The sequence below is a fragment of the Bos grunniens genome, chromosome 28 (assembly GCF_055505025.1).
Source record: "Bos grunniens cultivar Pamir isolate PY7600 chromosome 28, Bosgru_T2T1.0, whole genome shotgun sequence".
NCBI classification, from domain to species: domain Eukaryota; kingdom Metazoa; phylum Chordata; class Mammalia; order Artiodactyla; family Bovidae; genus Bos; species Bos grunniens.
This window is the reverse complement of record NC_141192.1, coordinates 21,731,279-21,757,097: the sequence shown is the minus strand read 5'-3', so window position 1 is coordinate 21,757,097 and position 25,819 is coordinate 21,731,279. Positions and strand designations below refer to the sequence as shown.

Here is a 25,819-nt window from a genome sequence, read left to right as displayed (position 1 = left end):
GTTTTCTTGGCAAAACACTATTAGCCTTTGCCCTGCTTCATTCTGTACTTGAGGCCCAAACTTGCCTGTTACTCCAGGTATCTCTTGACTTCCTACTTTTGCATTCCAGTCCCCTATGATTAAAAGGACATCTTTTTTTTTGGTGTTATTTCTAGAAGGTCTTGTAGGTCTTCATAGAACTGTTCAACTTCAGCTTCTTCAACATTAGTAGCTGGGGTTCAGACTTGGATTACTGTGATCTTCAATGGTCTGCCTTAGAAACGAACAAAGATCATTCCGTCATTTTTGAGATTGCACCCAAGTACTGCATTTCGGACTCTTTCATTGACTATGAGTGGGATTCTCTTCCACAGTAGTAGATATAACGGTCATCTGAATTAAATTTGCCCATTCTGGTCCATTTTAGTTCAATGATTCCTAAAACGTCGATGTTCATTCTGGCCATCTCCTGATTGACCACTTGCAATTCACCTTGACTCATGGACCTAACATTCCAGGTTCCTATGCAATATTGCTCTTTATATCATCGGACTTTACTTCCATCACCAGTCACATCCACAACTGAGTGGTATTTTCACTTTGGCTCAGCCTCTTCATTCTTTCTGGAGTTATTTCTCCACTGTTCTCCAGCAGCATACTGGGCACCTACCAACCTGGGAAGTCCATCTTTTAGTGTCATATCCTTTTGCCTTTTCATATTGTTTATGGGGTTCTCAAGGTAAGAATACTGGTGGGCGGGGCCAAGCTCAGCAAATCTTTAATCCAATTTTCTGTTAATGGGTGGGGCTGTGTTCCCTCCCTCAGGCCAAATTATGGTAGGGGTAACTGTGGTGAAGTGAAGTGAAGTGAAGTGAAGTCGCTCAGTCGTGTCCAACTCTTTGTGACCCCAGGGACTGTAGCCTACCAGGCTCCTCTGTCCATGGGATTTTCCAGACAAGAATACTGGAGTGGGTTGCCATTTCTTTCTCCAGGGTATCTTCCCAGCCCAGGGATCGAACCCGGGTCTCCTGCATTGTAGGCAGACACTTTCACCATCTGAGCCCTCAAAAGGACTTATACCAGCATACCACAACTCCCAGGACTGATGTGTTCAGTGTCCTACACCCCACAGCAGGCCGCTGTAGACCCACACCTCCACCGAGACTCCTGGACAGTCACAGGCAAGTCTGGCTCAGTCTCTTGTGGGGTCACTGCTCCTTTCTCCTTTCTAGAACTGCTATATGCATATTACTTAAAGTATCTGCTTCACAGATGATAAAGTTGGCCTTAAGTATATTACAAAGGTCAGCAAATAAGAGTATTAAACCTGTTTTATATCTAGCTGCTTATCCAATTTTATACTGAAATTTCACATGACTAATTAAAGTTTTATAAGACTATGTTATTATTTTTATGTTTTTTGGACCACACAGATCTTTGGAGATCTTAAGTTTCCTGACCAGGAACTGAACCCACACACCCTGGGATGAAAATGTGGAGTCTTAACCATGGGATCACCAGGGAAGTCCCTATGCTATTATTTTAATAGAACATTAAGTGTCTAGTCATTAGAGATTTAGCCACATGGAAAGAAATATGTACACTTGTGGATGTACAACAAAAAACTGAAATCAAATTAAAAACATAAAAGATGGGGGAAAAAGAAAGAATTAATGGTCACACAGGTCTCTTCTGGTAGTTCTGAGGCACTGATATCAAAATTTTAATATATTCTTAGAATTCAAGTATCAGCACTCCAGTACTCTCAGCATTAGAGAATTAAGAGACAACCTCATAGAAAATAAATAAGACTTAAAATCTAAGTCATATTTGCATTTTTCTATAAAAAACTATAATCTATGTCTTTAGTTTGGCTTTATATAAAAATTGAATACTTACTTATAAACACTGCATAATATATATATATAGCTGCTATTTTGCAATATGTTTTTATTTAAAAAATGAGTTCTGGATAAAAGCTCTGCTATTTCAATAATATACAATTGTTCACTTTGTATTAGAACAAATGATACAAAAAAAAAGAAATCATAAAATGCAATAAGTAACATACCATTCCATAGGCCTGCTGTTGGACCCAGATGATATAATCATTCCGTATGTCTATCAATTCTTGTACTTCATGTATATAAAATTTATCATATTGAATAATCTGTCCAGATTTCTCATTCACCTACAAAAAAAAAAATGTAATTAACATTAAATTTAACCAGTACCTAAGAAAGAGACTGAAAAGTATTTAAATAGAAAAAGGTTTGAGATTTCTTAGCTATTTTCTCTTCCTATAAAAAATAATTTACTGAGTGCCTACCATATGTAAAATACTAAGTGCTATGAGAAATACAAAGATTTATAAGATGTGATATCTGTATTTAGTACCTCAAAATCAAGTAAAAAAAAATATTTATGTAACACCACATGAGCTATAGCATTAAATATACATATATATATATATAAAATACAAACTAGAAACTATAAAGTCTTCTGATTGAGAATGGAACTTAAATAATAGTAAGAATAGCTAAAGCCCCAAAATCTGAATGTAAACTCCCCCTTCATCTTTGGCTAACTCTTAAACCATGAAAGCACAAGTGAGACTTGGTGGGGGATACCCCAAAAGAAAGCATCAACTTTCTGAGACTACTCAGAGCAGATTTCAAGACAAGCATTTCCAGAGGGAAAAAGGCCCATTTAATAATGCTAAAAGAATTCATTTATCAAGAAGTCATGACAATCCCAGGGCTTCCCTGGTAGCTCAGTAGTAAAGAATTTGCATACCAGTGCAGGAGGCCCGGGTTTGATCCCTGATCCAGGAAGATCCCACAGGCCAAGGAGCAGCTAAGCCTGTGCACCACAACTGCTGATCCCGTGCTCTAGAGCCTGCAAGCTGCAACTACTGAAGCCCAAGCACCTAGAGCCGATGTTTTGCAACAAGAAAAGCCATCCCAACAAAACTGGAGAGTTACCACCACCACCCCCCACCCACCGCTTGCCGCAACTAGAGAAAGTCCACAAGCAACAACAAAGACTCAGGTCAGTCAAAAATAAATAATTAGACTGGCTTGAATCCCGAAACTAACAACCACACAAGATGTATACAAATTTACAGGAATAAATTCAGCTTTTACTATTTTACAGACATTCAAAATTTGTGAGACATATCCAAAGTCAGATAAGTAAACAAAACAAAAGACACATAAAAAAAGTGAAAAAGCAATCAACAGAGCCAGACTCAGAGATGACCTAGAGGTTGCAGTAAGTAGACAGGTGCTTTAGGAAGATATTTTGAACTTATTGAAAATAAAAACACAACATATCAAAATTTGTGGAATGCTGGTAAAGCAGAGCATAGAAGGAAACTGATAGCATTTAATGATCATGCTAAAATAAAAGGTTTAAAATCAATAAGCCTAATAAGCTTCAGCTCAGGAATTCCCTGGTGGTCTAGTGGTTAGGACACGGTGCTTTCACTGCCACAGACTGGGTTCAATCTTACCAACTGTGTGGTATTGCCCCCCCCAAAAAAAAATTCTCAGCTTTAAGAACCTAGAAAATGATCAAATTAAGGACAATCAAGTAGAGGAAAAGAAAGATAAGAAATACAAAATACTATAGTTTTTAAATCTAATATTATTAATAAATATTTACATTTTTCAAAAGAAAAGTCCAGGCCAAGATGGCTTCACTGGTGAATTCTATCAAAAATTTAATAATACCAATCTTAAACTCAGAACACAGAGAAAGAGGGATCATTTCTTAATTCATTTTATGACCCTGATGCTAAGAAACTGATGAGAAACAAAATTTATCCAATCAACATCCCTAATGAACACAGACACAAAACCCTCAACAAAATATGAGCAAATTAAATCCAACAATATATATAATATAAAATGTCCAAGTGGAGTTTATCCCAGGAATGCACTATTGATTCAACTAACACAAATGAATTTCACTACATTTCAGGGAGAAAAAATAATAATAATTTGTTCATCTCAACAGACGCAGGAAAAAAGCATCTAACAAAGTTCAACATCCCTTCATAATAACAACTCTCAGCAAACCAGAAATAAAAAGGAAGTTCTTCAAACAGATAAAGCTCACCTTAAAATCAAAATATAAACTCTACAGCTAATATCATGCTTATGAGTAAAACATTAAAAACTTTCTAAGATGAAGACTTAGACAAGAATTGTCCACTGCAACCGTTTATATTCAACATTGCACTGGGAAGTCTTAGCCAATTAAATAAGGAAAGAAAATATCATGACTGTATACATTAAAAATGCAAATGAATCTAGGACAGAACTATTAATTTACCAAGGTCACAGAGTACAAGGTGAAACTTCAACTGAATTTCTCCACATGAGCAACAAAACTAAATTTCTCCATACTACAATCAAAAATGATTTTAATTATCATTTACAATAGCATAAAAAACATTAAAAATAGAGTCGAGCAGTTATAACAGAAACCACACAGTTCACAAAGTAGAAAACATTACTATCTAAACTTCCACAGAAAAAGTTTACAACTCTTGCCTTACAGCTTAACTCTTACTGCTACTAAAAGAGAAAATAAACCCAGCAATTATACACAAAAATTCATTGGCTTTTCCTTCTCCAATATTTATGTGCTGTTGTTGTTGTTTAATCACTAAGTTGTGTCCAACTCTTTTGTGATCCCATGGACTGTAGTCTGCCAGACTTCTCCGTCCATGGGATTTCCCAGACAAGAATACTAGAGTGGGCTGCCATTTCCTTCTCCAGGGGATCTTCCAGACGCAGTGTCTCCTGCAAATCTTTACTACTGAGCCACCTAGGTAGCCCAATATTCATCTGCAGAAACTACTAAATATATACCTTAACTATTACATTGGACTCTTTAAAAATTTAATGATATTTGTTGAAAATGATCCACATCCTACTGACCTCTGATGTATTTTTATCTGAAATATTTATTTTAAAAGGTAAACTGCAATTTCCCTCACCAGTAGCAACCAGTGTTTACAGCTTTTATATCATGTAGATATGACATGTTTTTGATAAGAAATGCTATGTTAGAATGTGTGTATATTTCCCCTCAGTTGTGTCTTTCTCTTTGCAACTCACTCGACTGTAGCCTGCCAGGCTCCTCTGTCCATGGAATTTTCCAGGCAAAAATACTGCAGTGGGTTGCCATTTCCTACTCCAGGTATCTAACCCATGTCTCGTGGGTCTCCTGCTTTGGTGGGTGAATTCTATACCACTGAGCTGCCTCAGAAGACCGTCAAGTTAGAATAAAAACTAACGATTTAGAAATCAGGTTTCATGCAGGAACAAATTTCAGTCGAACTTAAGACTTTGGGGGAAATGATGGTTAACGGTTAATTCAGTCACAATGATTTAATAACTAAAGACAAAATCAGTTGTTAAGTCTTTTAAAAAGAGAGAAATATTTAGGCACTGAATAGAAGACTGATCCAAAAGACCTGTATACGGATTTACATATAAAGTCCACAGTTTTTAAAAATATACATAAAAATACATTTGTATGGAAGGTAAAATTGACAAGACATTATTTTCTTCAGGAAGTCTTCTTTAATTCTTTTGAGTTATGTGCCCTCCTATGTGTTTCACAGCACCCTTCCTTTTGCTTAATCTAGCACTTACCGTGCTATATCAAAAACAATTATTTATTTGTATTATACAACTGTTCTATAATCTTAACAAGGGAAGAAATCACATCTTTTCCTTATAACTGCATCACTAATGTTTATAACTGCACCATAATAAGCACACAGTAGGCACTCAGTAAATGTTTGTAAAATAAATTTTAAAAATTACATGACAGAAGTTCAAAACCTACACACTCAATACTGCTGTCTAAAATGTAAAAAACAGAAACTAAATGTGTGTGATCATAATGCTTCATATATTAATTACAGTTTAGTACTCTCATTTATAAACCTGAGTTCAGAGGTGGTATATGGTATGTAAACACATGCCTTATTTGTTTGGGTTTAAGGGTTCCTTGAAAAAAAATTTTTTTTGATAATCACTGACTTAGAGGGTTAGCATGATATGCAGCACTTAGGCTAGTCAGACCAAGTAAGTCTTTTCTTTTGGCATATTAGTGTCTCTATAATGTACTGTGTGAAAACTCAGAAACTACCCAATTTCTTGCCAGCAAATTCATTTATCTGGTAACACATTCATTCCTGACAGCAGGTACCAAAATTATCTTTCTTGTGATGCCATTTGGAGCACTGGGAGTGATTTCTAATTCAAAAGCTTTCCAAAGGACATGACATAAGGGAGGAACAAGTCATTTATATATCCTGAAAAGATCAGGAGAAATACAGACCAGTACTACAGTTCTTAATCCTGTTCCAGATTTGGTCAGGAAGGAAATCCTTTTAGGAAACTTCTCCTAATTCTTAACTATGGAGCAGAGAGAAGAAATATATACAGCTGTCAGACATAAGGTGTCTTCTAAAACACAAATCTCTGATAAGCAATTTAGGTTCCACTATAGATGAAAATAAATCATCCCTGACAATTATCTATGACAGGTTAGGACCAAGTAAAGTTTTCTCCAAAGTAAGAGGTAAAAGAAAGGTAAGTGATTGCCCTAAGAACTCTCACTAAGAGATGCCTAAGAAACTGATAACATTACTACCCTACTTTTGAGTATGTAACAATTTCAAACAGGAACTCAAGTTCCTCATTATCAAATAAATTGAGTTAAAAGCTGCAGTTTCCCATTCAAACAGTGGTGGCAACAAAATCTCTGCCTTATGAATGTATAGTATTTGTATATATATTCCATAATCTAAACAACACATCAATCCTGGGAAACCAGCAGGCCATTATTTCAATCCTTATTTTATAGATAACTATCTGCAAATGCGATAAAGAGAAAGAAGACTTGTTCAAAATCACATTGATAAGAAGCAGCATAGAGGGAATTAGAATTAGTCTTTTTAACAATTCAATGCTATCTACAATTATGGAAGTATAAGCCTCCAGACTGAGGCATAAAACAAAACCAAATCCCCTTCTAAACAAGTTATATTACCATATCTACTGATACAGAAGTACACTAGAAACATCAGGGACTTTAGAAATAGATTTGTATTTCAATTCTGCTACTTACTGGTTTATGACCTTTGATACTCAGATTAAGGGGCAAGATATAACTATAAAAAGTTAAATGAGGAATTCATGTAAAGTGCTCACATGAATTAATGTACAAGGGAGGTTTTTCATCTTGTCTACCTCATGTAACTTCATATAACTTTTTGAACTTATTTTCCTTTCCCTTTCAGCTAGCAATAATTTAGGATCCTAGTTCCAGCATGGCTCCGTCAAAAAGGTCTCTGGACACAGAACCCCATAGGGTTCTCTTCAATAGAGACTGGGGCTTCTGAGCTACGCACATAAGTTACTAGCTGAAGTTCTGTCTGTAATTATGAAAGACAATTTCATAATTTCCTTTCCTTTTCACTTGTGGAAATTCCAATTTCCCTTCCCTTTCACTTGTGGAAAAAAACAGCTAAGGGAAAAAAAAATTTTTAAGAGGTAATAAAGATAACCAGACAAAGAAGAGGGGAAGTGAATAATTAATTACTTGGGAAAAAGGTCCTGCTGACAAAGGATGGTTCACTGAAATAGGAGGAAAAGAGAGTCCAGAGGAAGGAAAGAATCTAATCACTCACTTAAATCCTAGGCAAAAGGCATACAGAAAAGTAGAGACCCATATCATGAAGACAGAAGATCTTAATAGCAGTTTACTGCAGAATCCAGTTTACCCTAAAGTGCTGCAAGAAAGCCTTGGACTAGGGAAGGCAAACATAATAATAACTTATTTCCCCCTAAGAAAAAAAATGGCTATCATAGCCTCAGCTATAGTAAGAGAAATGACTTGTTTTTCAGAAGAGCTTGGAAATACTAAATACAAAAGAAAAAAAGTTCAAGAAGTAGTAGAGAAAGGATCATTAAATGAACCAGGAACTTCATTAAAAGAATAAAAAGGAAAAAAAGAATCGTCCGTATGGGCTCTTTCTTACAGAGAACACAAGGCTTGTTTCCTTTACCCTTTATCACTAACCGTAATAGCAAGCAAGAAGGGTCTGAAAACACAAGAAGCTGTTAAGGGGAGGAAACTAAAGGTTCACATGAGTTTTTCAGTCATTCTAGAGGCTAGAAACATATGTTCCTCCCTTAGGTCATGTCTTCCAAGATAGTATCTTAATATCAAATGGCAGAACAGAGATATACCGGCTGTCAGGGATGTCTCAAAACCATCTTTAATGTAACAGCTGAGACTCTACTTCTTTGAACTGCTATAACTTTGAACTGCTACAAGTGTAAAGGGTACTATTTCTTCCACTGGGAAGAAGGGCAGGAAAGAACAATAGGCAAATTAATGAATTATATATGGTTCCAATTTCAATTAGTCATTTGTTTCAAATGTTCTATTTTGATTGAAGTCATTAGCAGCCAATAGCAAAAAGAACATGAGTTTTAAATGTTCACAATCATAAGTAGGATGAAATCTCTTTCGTATTATGTCCACCTATAAATAACAAGTGTATTATTTAAATAACAAATCATGTTCTTCAGAAAAAAACATAAGGAGACTCTAATTCATTAGTATGCTATTGTTCTGCCCAACTATTCATAAATGCCTAACAAAGTCAAGTAAGACCAAAGCTCTAAATATATATTCTTTCTTTGAAAGGAAAATTTAGATAACTTCTCCAAATTCCTATAATATCTTTTATGCTAATCTAATTCTGTAATATAGTCATGTTAAAATAAACATCAACAATCTGTTAGTGGCAATGGGGGAAGAGGAAAACAAATGAACTACTGGACATACCCTATGTAATATTTCTAAAACCTTTAATGCAGTATGAAGAAAACTGTTGAAAATTCTTCTCTCAGAAGGGGGAATGCCGATCTTGTAGAGTTTCAAAAGATGTACCACAACCTCCTTAAAAAGTTCTACAATCTTGAGGAATAGCGGAGGTTCAAGTACTGACCACCAGTTTTCTGTTATTAAAGGGTGAACACACAAATAAAATAAAATTTAAAAAGTCACAATTTTCAAAATCATACTGATTTTTCCTAAAGCAGTGGCTCTTAACCCTTTGAAAATCTCAAGAAGATACATGTAATATGATATTTTATGTAACATTTCTAGGGTTGATAGACACTACTCCACATTCAAGTTAAAGAATACGGTTCTAAAAGCTCTCAAAAGCAAAAATAAAGTAAAAAATGTCTATTGAATTTACACTCTTGGTTTGCTAAGCTATATTAAAAACTTAACCACTATCCCTCATATTAAACCAGGTGTTTCCAAGTGCTTCATAAATTAGGAGGTTTAATTTTTAAAAACACTAAAAAACTGTATTGCTCCGATATTTATAGATCTCTCCAACTTTTACCTTTAACTTAAAGTGGAAATGTGAAGCACCACCTGAATGCAAGGTACTCCTAAATATCAAATACAGAAACTGAATAATGTAAAGTATACCATGTCTGTCGTTCCCCATGTTCACTATTTATAGCTATTAACTACAAATATGACAGTCTTGTGCAGGAGACAGAAAGGAACCGGAAAACTTCAGACAACATGGCAACAATACACTTGTGAGTCCCTGCTTCACTCTTCTAACCACTCACTGGCTCATTCCCTCAGATTCCAGCATTCTACCCACTGCTTGTTGCTTCCTCTGCTCACTCTCAGCCTAAAACTTCTTGTACTGATTTTATTACTCTTATGTATCTCAGACTGACATATCTAACAAATACTAAATTAGGAAGGAGGAAAGCACTGCTACTAAATGTAGCAGGCAAACTACAACAGCCAACAGATAGAAATGAAATCTATACAATTAGAAAAATCAAAGCGAGAAAAGTTTATGCCAAAAACCCAGAGGAATAAGATCAAATGAAGACTGGAATCTCACATAGAGAGACATCAGAAAATTAGCAAACAAGGCAAAGGGCTAATAAAGTTCAAGGGGGATTTAATACCCAGGTTTGTTCAGTTTTAACTGTTCCCTTTCCTTTACTCTTTAACAATAAGATCACTCTGGAAGTTTCTGTTCAGTCGCTCAGTCATGTCTGACTCTTTGCAACCCCATGGTCTGTAGCCCACCAGGCTCCTCTGTCCATGGGGTTCTCCAGGCAAGAATACTGGAGTGGGTTGCCATTTAGAGAAATATGAAAAACAGTTTTTATCTTTCCTGATATTGTCTCCACTGTTGTGTTTGATTAAAATTTTAATATTTAACATTCTTTGCCTCCAACAACTCTAACAACTAGCATCAGATGACTAGCAAAAAGTAATGAATTGAAAAACAGGTTTACCTTTCCCTGAGACAATGTCAAAATAATTCAGCATAGCAAAATTTCAAACAGCAAAAAAGTAAGAACCTAACGAGCATTTTCACTTAAAGAAAAAAGGTTACAAAAGAAAAAAGTATTAAAGTTCTTACCAAGTACTTTCAGCGGTGCCTTTTCTAAGTTCACAAGAGCTGTACCAAAGGGAATTGCTATTGTGGTGAAATTGTTGGAATCGCTCATCAGGGGACATTCTGGTAGAGTAAGATAAAATCTCAATGCTTCAACATCAGGTAAGGAGCTAGTCAGTTTAGGAATAAGATTCTTTTCCAAGCTAGCTGCCACCTACATTTTGACAAAAAGTAAAATCTACTTCATTTAAAATGAATGCATAGTCAAAAAAACAGAAAAAGAAAATCTTATACCACAGGAAACATTAAATGGTGAAGGGGGGAAAAAAAGAAAAGAAACCATCTTATGATGCATCAATGAATGTACTCTGGAGCACAATGAAAATTAATGACTACGCAATATAAGAGAATCTTTTCCTTTTAATTAATTAATTTATTTTAATTGGAGACTAATTACTTTACAATATTTTGGTGATTTTTACCATACATTGACATGAATCAGCCACGGGTGTACATGTGTCCCCCCATCCTGAACCCTCCTCCCATCCCTCTGGTTATCCCAGTGCACTGGCTTTGACAGTCCTGTTTCATGCATTGACCTTGGACTGGTCATCTATTTCACATATGGTAATATACATGTTTCAATGCTATTTGTAAGAGAATTTTAAAAATCTTACGTATAAATCTCAATTTAAACTCTCTGCATCAACAGCTATGTAGACTTAACCAACATGGTAATGTTAAATAATTAAGGGTCTGCTCTGAACATCTGGAAAGATTTAAAGACGTCTGACAGCTAAATTACAAACAGTTTAAAATAATACCTGATTTAAATTCTTACATTAATTTATACAAAGGCATCATAATAAAGTATATGAAACTATAAAGTTAATTAGGCAACAAAGCTTTAGAATAACATGGAATAAAAAACTCAACAGGGAACATAATACAAATACAAAATACTTTAAAAACAAACCTGCTGAGCTATCTGAGGATGATCAGGTTGTATAAGTTTGTGGAATAAAAGTCTAGCAGCATTCATGTCAACCCCTGAAAATCTAGTGCCCGTTCTATAGTGATCATCATTGCTATTGATAAAAAAAGAGAGGAAAAAAATGATAAACTTTAAATTCATTTCATTTATTTAATGACATTATTATTTAATATAATAAATTCAAAAATTTAGTATAACAAAGAACTGTCACTTACCTAACAGCTAAAAAACTTCCATTTAGACAACCAGATGAAGAAAATGTTCCATCAATTTCACTAAAAAGAAATTTTAAAATCTCCAAATCACAAAATGTGAAATGTTTACCTTCATTTTTTAATAAAAATTAAAGTTAAACTAATATTTAATGCTACAGAGCATTCCTCCAATCAACATTCAGAATAAATCAGAATTCTATAAATTACTACAGATTAAGTAAACCTTGACAGAGGTATTACTGTTCACCCTAGACTCTCTTGAACATTACTATCATCCTCAGATTCACCAAATAAATCTGATGTTCCTAAAAAAAAATTTTTTTATAAAAACATGCATATTTAACTTTCTTAATTCCACACAGTGGTAAATCTAATCTGCAAAGTTATTTTTCTGAAGACTACTCTTCAGGCTGTTAAGAAAAACTTCAATTTGGGAACATAATCTAGAACTAAAAAACAGCTGATCAGCTATAATCCCTCATCCCAAATACCTACACCACCTTCAACAACAACAACAACAAAAATTTAAAGTACTAAACAAGTCCATCTGCACGCAAAATTTTCAAGAAGGAAGTAATACTCAATTCTTCCAGGAACACAGATGTTAAAAGAAAGTGACCAATATAAAGCCAGAAGGAACTTTTTTGCAAACCCAATCTCTAAAGTGGCTATATTTAATATTTTAAGAACTGCATATTCTTATATGTATATTTTTATATATTTAAAATATATAACAATTTTAAATGAGATCTCCTAAAATATCCACTATTATAGAAATTCCAGACATTTAAACTTCTGTATATAAACCATTCAGTAAATGATATTTAATGAAATATTTATTTAAATAAAAACTTCTAAGTACAGGTTCCTCTACCAAGGAGTTGAGAGATTTTGTCTTTGTGTAGACAAAACATTTTTCTTACTTGGCTATCTCTACAGGAAATCTTCCAGAGGGGTAGCTGAGCCATTTTTGAATTAGAGCTTCATTCACAGTCCAGATCTGCTTCGAAGGATCAGGATATCTAAAGTCATCTGGTGGCCCACAGTTCTAAAGTTTAAAATAAGTAGATGAGTTTGAGGGAAGAGGATTATATACAAAGCATTCTCCATCTGGAAGTTAATCTCTACTAAACACCTGAAAACAAAACTGGAAAAACAAACTGAAAACAAAAACCTGTCAAATAGATCTGAAAATATTTGTAGACTTGAAGAACAAAATTAAGGCCATACTTTGTAACATATAAAGAATACTAATATGAAATTATCTGATCTTATTAATTATTCATATGATTTCTATTACCTGGGGATTAGAATAATGTGAAAAGCTTTGATCTCCACCTGAGAAAATTCTTTTCACGCAGAAATATTCTTCAGAATCTGTAATTAAAATAAAATATTTAAAAATTCAAGATTTATATATATATATTTTTTTATAGCATCAAATATGCTACTGGACTTTCTCTTAATCTCTAACTTAATGAGACCTCCCAATCCTGGGCTCAATGACACAAAATGACTCAGAATGTTGACCAACCAAGTTAATGGAACATTAAATGACCCCACAAGCACTTCCAGCATTTGCTAAGCTTTTTGGTTGCTTTTTTACGTTTCTAAGTTTTGTTTTGGTTTGTTTTTTCAATTGGAGGATAAATTGCTTTATAATGTTTTATTGGTTTCTGTTATATAGTCTTCTTTTTGATCTGCATGTCAAACAATGACATTTTTTAATCTAGATCTTTATTATCTCAGTATATTTTAAACTGATGATGGTGTAAAAACTGAATCAAAGGTATAAAAGATAGCTCAGAAGAAAATAAAAAGTAAGAATATTCATTTTGGGGAATTCCCTGGTGTGGTCAGGACTCAGCATTCTCATTGCTGTGGCCCAGAGTTCAATCCCTGATTGGGTAACTAAGATCCTGCAAGCTGTGTGGGACGTGGCCAAAAAAAAAAAAGGAACATTCATTTTAAAAAGAATGAAAACAAACAAGAAACAAGTATCAGTGTATGTTATATCTTGAGTAATGCAAAATTATTTTCTCTCTCAACAAAGCTATACAAAAGTAAAGTGACACACACAGCTCTTTATTAGAAACTATCAATAACATCCAAATCAGGTCCAAAAATATAAATATTAATAAACAAATTTAGTAGAAATAAAAGAAGAAACAATAAAGTCCCTTTTCAAAAAGACACTTAAAGCCTCTTCCTCTTTCTCTTCATCTCAAAATGGAAAAACTATCTATAGTATTAACAAAAATACCACTAGACTAGTATTTATAAGTATCACATGCCAAAACACTATAGCATCACAATGTATGTAACTTAAGGCTTTGTTGCTGTTGTTGTTTGGTCTCTAAGTCATGTCCAACTCTTATGCAACCCTATGGATCGCAGACCACCAGGCTCCTCTTTCCATAGGATTTCCCAGACAAGAATACTGGAGTGAGTTGCCATTTCCTCCTCCAGGGGAATCTCCCCAACCAAGGGATTGAACCCACGTTTCCTGGTCTCCTACACTTGCAGGTGGGTTCTTTACCATTGAGCCACCAGGGAAGCCCAACTTAAGTCTAGTTATTTCCAAACATAATCCATTTCTGTGTTCCTACTCCTGACCCTCCACTCTTCAGCTGACTAGACTAATTCTTCACCTGTATTATTTGTGACCATCACTGCTACAGAATTACAAATTCTTAAGGAAGGGATCATATCTGGATCATTCCCTACTATTAACCACAATGTTTTATTTGTAAAAACACTGAGTAAATGTTTAATATATAAAAATTACCTAGCTTAGAAAATACCAATAATAAGAGCTTCAGAGATCAGAATATTAATGACCAAATTTTCCACAACAAGAATGTTCTAAGGCCAAATATTTTAAAGAACAAATTAAAAGGGTAAATTTAAAATATTAAATAAACCAATCATTCAACTTAAAATCTTTCTCTACATCATCTTCCCAAGTCCACATGAAGTCATGTACTTTCTTCAAAACACTGAGCAGGATGTTATTCATTTGTTTCTAAAAGGTGATTCTGCCCTCTTTAAATAATCATCAAGTAAATGGATAAACTATAGTACATGAATAGGTTTCTGGGGGCTGTGAATAGGTCACCAAAAATTATTTTCCTTAATTTTCTTTTAATTACAACTCTAAAAACGTCTGTGGAACCTAATCATTTGTCCTACGCAGCTTCCTGCAGATTGGATTTTGGTGATTATATCCTTGAGGATTCTCCTAGTATTTTCCTCAGTCTTCCGTATATTTCTGTAAATTAATAGTTGGATCTAGAGAGGATTTCATTAGATTAATTACTCAATTATTCTGACAAAATTATTACATGGTAGTGGACAGGGCTATTCTTCATCAGGAAGCACATAATGTATGGCTGTGTTCCTTTTTGTGATGTTAGTAACCACTGACACCCACAGACCATTAATTCATTGTGGGCTGAAAAATGATACACTAATATTACTTCCTCATCTTATGGTTGGACCATTAGCGTCCCCTTATCCACCACATTGCCCTGTAATAGGAAAGATTAATGCTTGTTCTTTTCCACTTATTTACTATTGCTTGGCCTTTTGAATTTGCATTTCTCTTTGATTATAATTTTTACATGTTTCTTAGTAACCTGGATTTCCTCACTGGGAATTTCCATTAACTACCTTTATCTATTACACGTCTAAATGTTTGTCCTATTTACTAGGTATCTTACTATTTTTCACACCAATATGTATGAGTACTTTGGCAACTACCTCAGGTTTTATCTGTTACAAACATTTTTCCTAAATAATTATTTAATTTCAACTCAGATTTCTTTTTCCATTAAATCAAATGTATTTGTTTTATTCTTTATGACGTGTTTCATTGCCATAATGCTAAGAAAGGTTTTTCCCAGCCTCAAATTACAGAATTATCTTAAGAACCTTTTTATATTTAACTTTAATCCATCTATAATTTCCTTTAGAATATATTGTTAGTTTAGGATCTAAACTGACATTTTGCTACCAATTCTCATGTGTTGAGTAATTCTTACCCCTTCTCCACATATTTATTAGTGATGCCCTCGTTTTAAAGTTATAAAGAGACACTATACCTCTTCTACCTATAACATACAACCCTCAACAACTTTAGCACTCCTCTCCACCCCAAGTGTTCTCTAAGCCTTTCTCATAACTTCCACTTCATAAGGTCCTTCCTATACCTCCAAGAGCAACTGCCAATCAACTGCAGTTTGAACCTGGAACAAAACCTATATACAATGCCAATACATGGATCCTCCTCTCCCTCCCCACGATTTCCCTTAAACTATAATAATCTGAATGTCTGTTTTACCAATAATCTGATTTAACTGTTACAGTTTTATATATACATTGTCATATTTAGGAGGGCTAGTTCACCTTCTCCTTACTCCCTACAAAATACATTGTCAGGAAAAACTGAGAAGACTCTGAAATAGGCTCTCCTGAACTTCCTTCCCCATTTACTGAGTCTTGTTTAGGGCCCTTTTCGGAAACATAGCTACCTAAAAGGTGTATCTGAGCTATTTACAATTCTGTAAAGCATACTATTTAGGAGCAATACTGACAGAGATACAACTATCTATGTGCCTTTGATTTACAAGGAAAAGTAGCTTTTGATGATCTCTGAATCCCTTTGCACTCTTAGGACTTATTCAGAATCCCAAAGAGCTTAAAAGCACTAATACATACCATACCAGAACTGAAATTAAGAGATTTAAAAAATACTCATTGATTTATTTGAAAATGAACAAGAACAAAAGCACTGCATATTAACACAGACAACATTTAGTACTAATATGAAAGTCATTTTAACCTCAGGGACCCTCTGAGATAATACCACTTGCCCTTGAAAAACTATCAGCTTGTCCACAACATGGAAGAGTATAACTGAAGACACAGCATGCTAAGTGAATTTCATCTGCCTCGGTTTATACTTGACTGTGAAAAAGGTTTTCAGTATGTTAAAATCTTAGCAAAGTCCACTTCAATTTTAAGGGTGTGCTCCCGTGCCTTCACCTATATGTTGTTCTTTACTTTTGTGTAATCTGCCAAAGCGCAAAAATTCTGCATCTTACTAGAAAAACTTTCTATACTACGTATCAATTTTATTGCCTTTCATTATTTAAGGGGAAAAAAAGAATCAAGACTCCTCACTTATGAATAAGCTAAAGATCTTTTCAATCACATTACCATTTACATTTATTTTGAAATGTTTTAATCTCACTTCAGTAAAACAGGTAACTAGGTATTATTTCTCAAGCATCAAAGGTTACATCTTTTAATAAAGTGTTCCTATCTTCTCTCACAACTTTTTTGATTTCTGTCTTCCTGTTATGGGCTGAACTGTGTCCCCTGCTCAAATTCATATGTTGAAGCTCTGAGCCCCAGTACCTCAGAATATGGCTGCATTCGGAGACGGCGCCTTTAGAAAGGTGATTAAAGAAAAATGAGACTGTTAGGAAGGTGTCCTAACCCAACAATCCTGCTGCCTTTATAAGAACAAGAAGAAACGCCAGCAAAATACATACACACAAACACACAATCATACAGTAAGAAGGTAGCCGTTTGCAAGCCAAGGAGAGAGGTTTCAGAAGAAACCACACCTGCTGACAGGGTAATCGTAGACTTCTGGCTTCCAAAACTGAGAAAATCAATTTCTGCTGTTTAAGCCACCCAGTCTGTGGTATTTTGGCAGTCTTAGCAACCTAACACACTTCACCAAATCAGATCCTAAACATAGAAAAACAGAACTTCCAGATACTTTATATGTGTTAGTGAAAATTCCTTTGAGATTTCCCAGAGAGGCTATGGAGAATCACAGAGATCTGCCATTTCAACATATAAAAAGAGATGCTAGAAATAATTACGCTGATTTGATGTGTTACTATTGTTAAGAGTTGCATGGGAAGAGCTGTCAAATCAGAAGGTTAAATTTATATGGTAAATTTAAATATAAAATGTTTACTTCTCTAAACTAATAAAAATATTTCAAAATGCAATTATTATAAATTTTTCTAATTTACATGGTAAACATAATATAAAAATTTCATCAATTAATAAATTGCAAAAAGTGTTTGCCTTATGAGAAGTCCATGGAGATTCAGTAATGTCACTGCTTTGGGGAAACAGTATTCAAAACTCATGAATAGTTTTGTCAAGTTTTCCTGTATTTATGAAAGTTCCAGTGGTAAGTGGCATCAGTTCTACCTTCACTTAGTACCGAACTTTCATTTTTATTTACACCTATCTTCTAGGCCAGTGATTTTCAAGCCGGGTTCTACAAAAATATAGATGTCTAAACTCGACCCCTGATTTACTGAGTCTCTTTACTTGATCCTCTTGGTGTTATTTCTGGCATCAGGTCTCAGGCTTATCATGTTGTAACTCAAGGCTTTCTTCGTCTATAAAAAGTCATATTTATTCATCTTTATAAATCAGATGTAACAATCACTGACTTCTTTGTAAACAGGCTTAATCATCATCATTAGAAACATTCTTGTTTAAAAACCTTTTTGGAATACAGGCATAACTCACTTTACTGTGCTTTACAGATATTGTGGCATTTACAAATTAATGATTTTTATTATCAGACAATGGTTAGCATTTTTTAGTAATAAAATATTTTGAATTAAGATACATATATTTTTTAAAGAACTAATGCTACAGTACATTTAATAGACTACAGGATAATGTAAACATAACTTTTATATGTACCAAGAAACCAAAATATTTATCTGACTCACTTAATAGAGGTGTTCTGGAATCAAACGGCAGTATCTCCAAAATATGCCTGTAATGTGCTCTGTCACAGATACAACAGACACAAATTTCCCTGTTAAATTTATTCTTATTATGGATCCTCATCATTCCTTCCACTTGACAATTACCAGTAATAAATAAGCAACAGTTATTCTAAGCCACTGTCATCTACTGAATAGTTTTTGTTTTACTCTCACGCTTGTCTGAAAGCTTTTCTATAAGCTACAGGCCAGAGTCTGTACTATCGACAAATAAGGATAATCTCAGAGTCCTGTGAAAAGGACTGTACCTGGTATTTTAAATCATTTATATGTCAAGCAGACACCTGGGCACAGGTTTCTGAGGAGACATGGCTTAGAGAACTTTCAGAATACACCAGTGGACTACAGTAGGATTTCTCATATATTCTTTTTAAGCTGATAAGCCACTTTACAAAACTGACAATCCAAGATCTATAATGTTTAACTTCATTTTAATTTTCTGTTTTCTGGATCTCCCTTACAGAGAGTCATTTCTCCTTCTTCTAAAGTAATCTAATTCACATCAATTTTGTAAACTCTGCTTTGGTAGGCTGAAATGAAATGTTAAAAAAGTTTCTCTGCTCACTTCAGCTTGCCAGTATTTCCCAGAAAGGAGCTTATATCCTCACTTAGTGCCCTGATTTTTGCAGCAGCCATCTAGCGAACACCTCTAGATCACCCAACTCTGGGGGTCCAGTAGGCTTATGGCTCTAGGGTCCCACAAGACTATAATCAATGGAGAAAGACTTCTTAACTGACTACCACCCCAGGGCACAGCAAGAAGCAACAGACGAAGGTGTCCAATATTTTTATAAAAAAGGTGTATTAGTTTACCTAATACAGCTTTGGGCTAGGAGGAAGGCTTCTAATTAAATCCATATCTAAAGGCCTACTGTAATTTTCTCAGAAATCTCAGAAGTAGAGCCTTATCTATATGCTGTCCCTCTACTACACTCCAGAGCATCTGTATCTTCCACAGGGGAGCTTGTATTCCCATCTGGTAATCCCATTGTGGCTATCACTTAATGATTCCCCTTCATTGCCTGGTTCTGGTGGACAGCTGGGTTTGTATCCTGGATCCCATGGGATTTTAACAACTGGAGAAACAGTTCTTGGCTGGCTAGCACAGCATGAACAGCCAGTGGAAACATACCCCAGTTTTCTGTGAAAAGGCCTTCAAGCTTGTCCTGGAGCTTTAGCAACCTACTGAGGTGATCTCTGGGAATAGAAGCTGGTGGATGCCATCTCTACACTTTCCTTCTATCTTGCTTTAAGTTGCTAGACTCTCCTGCAAAGGAAGCCTGTACCTTTAATGGGGCCCTGATTTACACAGCTGCTGCCCAGGAAACATCTCTAGGTTGCCTGGTTCTGCCAGCCACTGTGACTTTCACTTGCGGTCCCACAGGATGATATATATTTGTTTACTTAAAAGATGCTGCCTAAGAGTCTGGCATCCAATCAGCCTGAATCTAGGTACTTGAAACTTTCCCCTTTGAGAAACTGACAGGTCTCAGCATATACTCAACTGGGAGCCACTAAAAATAGGACAGACTTCCTGGACATTAACAAAGGTTTGAGAGACAACAAAGAGTGAGGGCAGGGTTGAACTATATTACAACACTACAATAATCAAAATGGTATGGTATTGGCATTAATAATAAGACATGGATCACTGGAACAGAATAGACAGCCCAGAAATAAACCAAAGCGCATATGAGCAGTTTATTTAAGATAAAGGAGCCAAGAATACATAATAGGGCATGCTAAGTCACTTCAGTCATACCTGACTCTTCTGACACCCCATGTGTGCATATCAGGCTCCTCTGTCCATGGAATTCTCCAGGCAAGAATACTGGAGTGGGTTGCCAGGCCCTCCTCCAGGGGATCTTCCCTACCCAGGGATCAAACCCACATCTCTTTATGTCTCCTGCATTGCCAGGTGGGTTCTTTACTGCTAGCGCCACCTGGGAAGCCCCACACAATGGAGAAGGACAGTCTTTTCAACGAATAGTGCTGGGGAAATTGGACAGCCACATGCAAAAGAATGAAACTGAACCACTATCTTATACCACACACAAAAACCACCTCAAAACACTAAAGATTCGAATGTATGACCTAAACCAGAAAACTCTTAGAAGAAAACACAGGCAGCAAGCTCCTTGACATCAGTCTTGAGGATGACTGTTTGAATTTGACCAAAAAGTAAACGTATCAAAAGCAAAAATAAGCAATAGGACTGCATACAAAACTAAAAAATTTCTACAGAGCAAAGGGAATCATCATCATGGATTAAAGACCAAAACATTAAGATCAGAAACCATAAAACTAGAAGAGAACAGGCAGATCACTCTTAGACATAAATCACAGCAACATTTTTTGGATCTGTCTCCTAAGGCAAGGAAACAAAAGTGAAAATAAATGGGACTTAATTAGACTTAAAAGCTTTTGCACAGCAAGGGAAACCACTGACATAACAAAAAGACCTATTAGATGGCAGAAACATTTGCAAATGATATGGCCAATAAGGAGTTAATAGTCAAAATACATAAACAGTTCATATTATTCAACATTAAGAAAACAAACAGCCTGGTTAAAAAAAAAAAATAGGCAGAAGACCTGAACTGACATTCTTCCAAAGAAGGCATACAGAAGGTCAACAGGCAAATGAAAAGATACTCAGCATCATTAATCATCAGGGAAACGCAAATCACACCAAAATATCAACCTGTTAGATTGGCTATTATCCAAAAGACAAGAAACAACAAATGTTAGTGAAGATGTGGAGAAAAGGAAAGCCTCATGTACTGCTAGTGGGAAAGTTAATTGGTACAGCCACTATGGAAACAGTATGGAGGTTCTTCAAGAAATTAAAAATAGAACTACCATATGATCCAGAAATTCTACTTCTGGGTAAAACAAAAACACCAATTTGAAAAGATGTATGTATCACCATGTTCATTTTACAATAGCCAAAATATGGAAACAACCTACGTTTCCAGTGATGGATGAATGGATAAAGAAAATATGAGATGTGTATACATCTCATACACACACAAATAATATATACACAGCCATATACATGCAATGGAATATTAGCCATAAAAAGGGAAATATTGCCATTTGTGACAACACAAATGATTCCAAAGGGTATTATGCTAAGCGAAATAAGTCAGAAAAATAAAAAATAAACACTGCTTACACATGGCATCTAAAAAACAAACCACCACCAACTGAAAACAAGCTCATAGGTACAGAGAACAGATTAGTGGTTGTATATACTGCAAACGATCACCACAGTAAGTCTAGTTAACATTTATCACCAGTTACAAAACTATTATGAAACTGTTAAAATTTATTCTCTTAGCAAGTTTCAAATATGACTGGAAATTTGCATCTTTTGAGCCCCTTTATCCATTGTGTCTGCCCCTATCCCCAGCCACCTCTGACTGGGGCTCAAAAGGTACAAATTTCCAGTCATATTTTAAACTCGGTAGAGAGTAAATCTTAGTTTCATAACAAGAAAAAAAAATGTAACTATGGTGATAGATGTTTAACTACAGTTACTGTGGCGATCATCTGTAATATATACCTGAAATAAAATATAGTACGTCAACTAAAAAATTGTATCTGATTCTTGCTGATCCCCAAAATTCAATGAGAATTCAAACATACTAGGTTTCCTTCTTTTGATAGTAATGTTGCTGTCTGCGTGGGTTCAGTAAGAGTATGTTCCCCTTTTCACTAGTTTGTACTTCTTTCATAACTGGTTGAACAATCAATTATATAACCAAAGGCTTACCTGAAATGTCATATTTGAGAATGATGGCTATTGAATCAGATACAAGTCATTTTAAGGAATAAAGTTGGCTTTACTTATGGAGCCAATGCTTATGATGCTTCAGGCCCAGTAAAAGATTACTTTGTCAGGTCTGGGACATTGTCATGGAAAGAACTGTGTTCTCCACAAATTCTTATGTTTGAAGTCCTAACTCCCAGAGGCTTCAGAAAGTGACCTTATTCAGAAATAGGGTCACTGCAAATGTAATTACTTAAACTGAAGTCATATTTGAGTAGGGTGGTCCACCAATACAAAATGACTGGTGTCCTTATAAAAGGGCAAAATTTGGACACACATAAGCACACAGAGAGAATGAAGGCAGAGACTACTAGCCAAGGAATATCAAAGACTGCCAGCAAACCACCAAAAGCTAAGAGACACATGGAACTCTTACAGCCCTCAGAAGGAAGCAACACTGCCAACACCCTGATCTTGAACTTCAAGCCGTGAGCACTGTGAAATCAATAAATTCATACTGCTCAAGCACAGCCGCCCTAGCATACACATTCTAAAGAAAGGTTTACCCTTTGCCCAGTTCCAAGGAGAGAGTCTCAAAGTCTTGGGCATATCCTATTAAGAGTGTATTTGTTTACCTGTGGCCTTGAGACCATATCAGATAGTTTATGCTAAAAATGTGATTTATGGTAGGGACAACAGAGTTATCTTCTAGAGGGGCTGAGTAAATAAAATTCACATTTAATTAGTTTCTATCCTACACAGTTTTAGTACAGTACAAAGTAATTATCAGCCATAAAATTGTGGTAAAATACACACAGTAGAAAATTTTACTGTTTTAAGCACTTTAAAGTGTTAATTTCTGGCATTAAGTAAATTCACAGTGTTATGCAACCATTATCATTATTCATCTCCAGAATACTTTATCATCCCAAACAAAAACTTTGTACCCATTAAAGAAGTCCTCATTCTCCCCTCTCTCAAGCACCTGGTAACCACGGTTCTCTCATTCTCTATAAATGTGTTCTAGGTACCTCATATAAGAGGGATCATACAATATTTGTCCTTTTGTGTCAGGATTCTTTCACTTAGCATAATAATGTTTTAAAGGTTCTTCCATGCTGTGGCATGTACCAAAATCTTATTCCTCTATATGAGTAATACTCAATTACATGCATATTCCATATTTATCTATCTATTCATCTGTTGATGGACAAATGAATTGTTTATACCTTTTGGCTACTGTGAGTAATGAGACTAAACAGCAGCAATAATGACTACCTTTAGAATTCTATTTCCTTTCCCACTTTAATACAAATAATCTCAAAGTATGCAGTTTTAAAGGCAACAAAATGCACCTCTAGGTGACTGAACTTTATGAACAGAAATACATGATTCCTTACAATACCCATGCTGCTTTAAATGACAAAATCTCTTTTTTAGGTTATTAACAGTGCCTTTTGGAAGAAACTGATATGATGAAACACCAACATGTTCCTAAGGACATAAGAAAAAGAACGATACTATTAAAATAAATGCAGGTTACAAACCAAAGAATGACTGGAAGAAAGTAAAGCCATATTCTAACACAAAATCAAACAAAAAGAAGAAAAAAACAGTATCATATTCTGACCTTTGTTAAATAAGAATATAACTGAGATAACCTTTCAGCTACAAAAAAAAATCTTCAAAGGTAATTCATATTAAAAAGTTTTGGATCTTTCAAATGTCAATCTTCATGGCAGGTTCATCACTAAATAGTCTCAAGTCCCACAGCTCAGAGAAAAATCCCAAAGAAAATCAAGTATAGATAAGATAGATAAAAAACAATTCTGAGGTACAGTTCAGGATGGTAAAGAAAGTATTTTAAAAAGTACATTTTGGTTGCAGCTTGTCAAAGAAGTGAATGAGAAAACAGCATTTGAGTACTTCAAATTTTTTAGTAGTAAATTAATATCAATGAAAAGATATTCAGATCTATTGAAAGAGTAACAATATAAATTATACATTTGTCTAACACAGTGGGATATAAAAGCAAATTTTAAAGTTTAATATTTTGAATAAGTAATATATACATATGTTCAAATTTCAGAGAAATAGACAAGGTTATATATGTTAAAGTCTCATATATACCCAAGACTGTTAAAGTAATTGTTTCTCGCATATACCCAAAAGAACTGAAAGAAGCATCTTAAAGAGAGATTTATATGCCCATGTTTATAGCGCTATTCACAGCTGTCGAAAGGTAGAAACAATCCCAATGTCCATCAGCAATTAGTAGATAAACAAAATGTAGTCTATACACACATGCTGTTAATAACCTTACTATTAACATTCATGCTGTGACACGGAGGAACTTTAAGGACATTAATGGTAAGTTGATAAAATAGGCCAATCACAAAAAGGCAAATACTGCATGATTCCACTTATGAGGTGAAATTTAAAGTGTTAGTTGCTCAGTATTGTCCAAGTCTTTGTGACCCCATGGACTATAGGCTGCCAGGCTCCTCTGTCCATGGGATTCTCCAGGCAAGAATACTGGAGTGGGTTGCCACTCCCTTCTCCAGGGGATCCTCCCAACCCAGGAATCAAACCAGGTCTCCTGCATTGTAGGCAGATTCTTTAACATGTGAGCTACCTGGGAAGCATTATGAGGTAATGAGTCAAGTCAAATTCTGAAAGACAGAATGCAGAATGACTGCCAGCTAGTGGGAAGAGTGAATGGAGAACTGTTGTTTAATGAACAAGGAGTTTTAGTTTTGCAAGATGCAATGAGCTCTGGAGGTAGCTGCACAACGATGTAAATGTACTTAACAATACTGAACTGAGTGCTTTAAAAATGGTTAAGTTCATAAACTTTGTGAAGTGTATTTTACCATAATCAAAATAAAAAACTAAAAATATTTCCCTCCCACTGGTTTCTAATCACCATTCGGTTTCCACCCTCTGAAACCACTTTCATTATTTTATTTATCTTGTGTTTCCTTATGCATATACAAGCAAATATAAATAAACTAAACCACAGTATATAGTATTCTGTACCTTGCTATTTTTCCTAACAATGCATCTTGGAATTCTTTCATTTCAAATGTAGAAAAGTTCACCTCTTAAGAGCAACATTTTAACAACAGTTTTAGCATGTGCTGCAAAGCTTTAATATAAAAGAACTTACCAAAATCTGGTGGACACTGCCCATTATAAGGAAACCAATTTCCTTTCACAGTGAAAGGACTTTTCCTGTTGCTTGTTGAACCAGTTCCTAGCTGTCCATTACCACCAAGTCCAAAAGAATAAATTCGTCCTGATGAAGGAACAAAAGCAGAAGTGTGCTGCCTAGAGTAAAATGACAGAAAACCTCAGACTTAATGTTACCTTTCATGTAAATATAAAAATAATTTACATTTAGAAAAGCATGGTGAATATTACTGGTATAATTTTTCTCTTCAAAAATAAGTTAATAAGACCATTAGAGTTTTCAAGTTTTCTGTACAAATTTTTATTAATAGCCTTATTCTATACTGAATGAATTCTGTACCACACAGG

General features: G+C 34.9%; 1 protein-coding gene across 14 annotated transcripts in view; it reads right to left on the bottom strand.

The window, feature by feature from the left end:
* The window catches only part of HERC4 (HECT and RLD domain containing E3 ubiquitin protein ligase 4), a 127,422-nt gene that overhangs the window by 36,497 nt on the left and 65,106 nt on the right, over window positions 1-25,819 (bottom strand). For 10 of the 14 annotated variants that reach the window (XR_015157114.1, XR_015157115.1, XM_086382768.1 and 7 more), the window contains 8 exons: window positions 25,449-25,609; window positions 12,975-13,051; window positions 12,598-12,722; window positions 11,675-11,734; window positions 11,442-11,553; window positions 10,490-10,679; window positions 8,863-9,035; window positions 2,051-2,170 (listed from right to left, as the gene is read on the bottom strand). Coding sequence is in view for 8 of the 14 variants with exons in the window: in XM_086382768.1 (XP_086238894.1) it covers window positions 2,051-2,170; window positions 8,863-9,035; window positions 10,490-10,679; window positions 11,442-11,553; window positions 11,675-11,734; window positions 12,598-12,722; window positions 12,975-13,051; window positions 25,449-25,609 (1,018 nt within the window). In the remaining 6 variants the exon portion in view is untranslated. The remainder of the gene's footprint in view (window positions 1-2,050; window positions 2,171-8,862; window positions 9,036-10,489; window positions 10,680-11,441; window positions 11,554-11,674; window positions 11,735-12,597; window positions 12,723-12,974; window positions 13,052-25,448; window positions 25,610-25,819) is intronic. The other 4 variants (XR_015157116.1, XR_015157118.1, XR_015157117.1 and 1 more) reach the window with 1 other exon arrangement.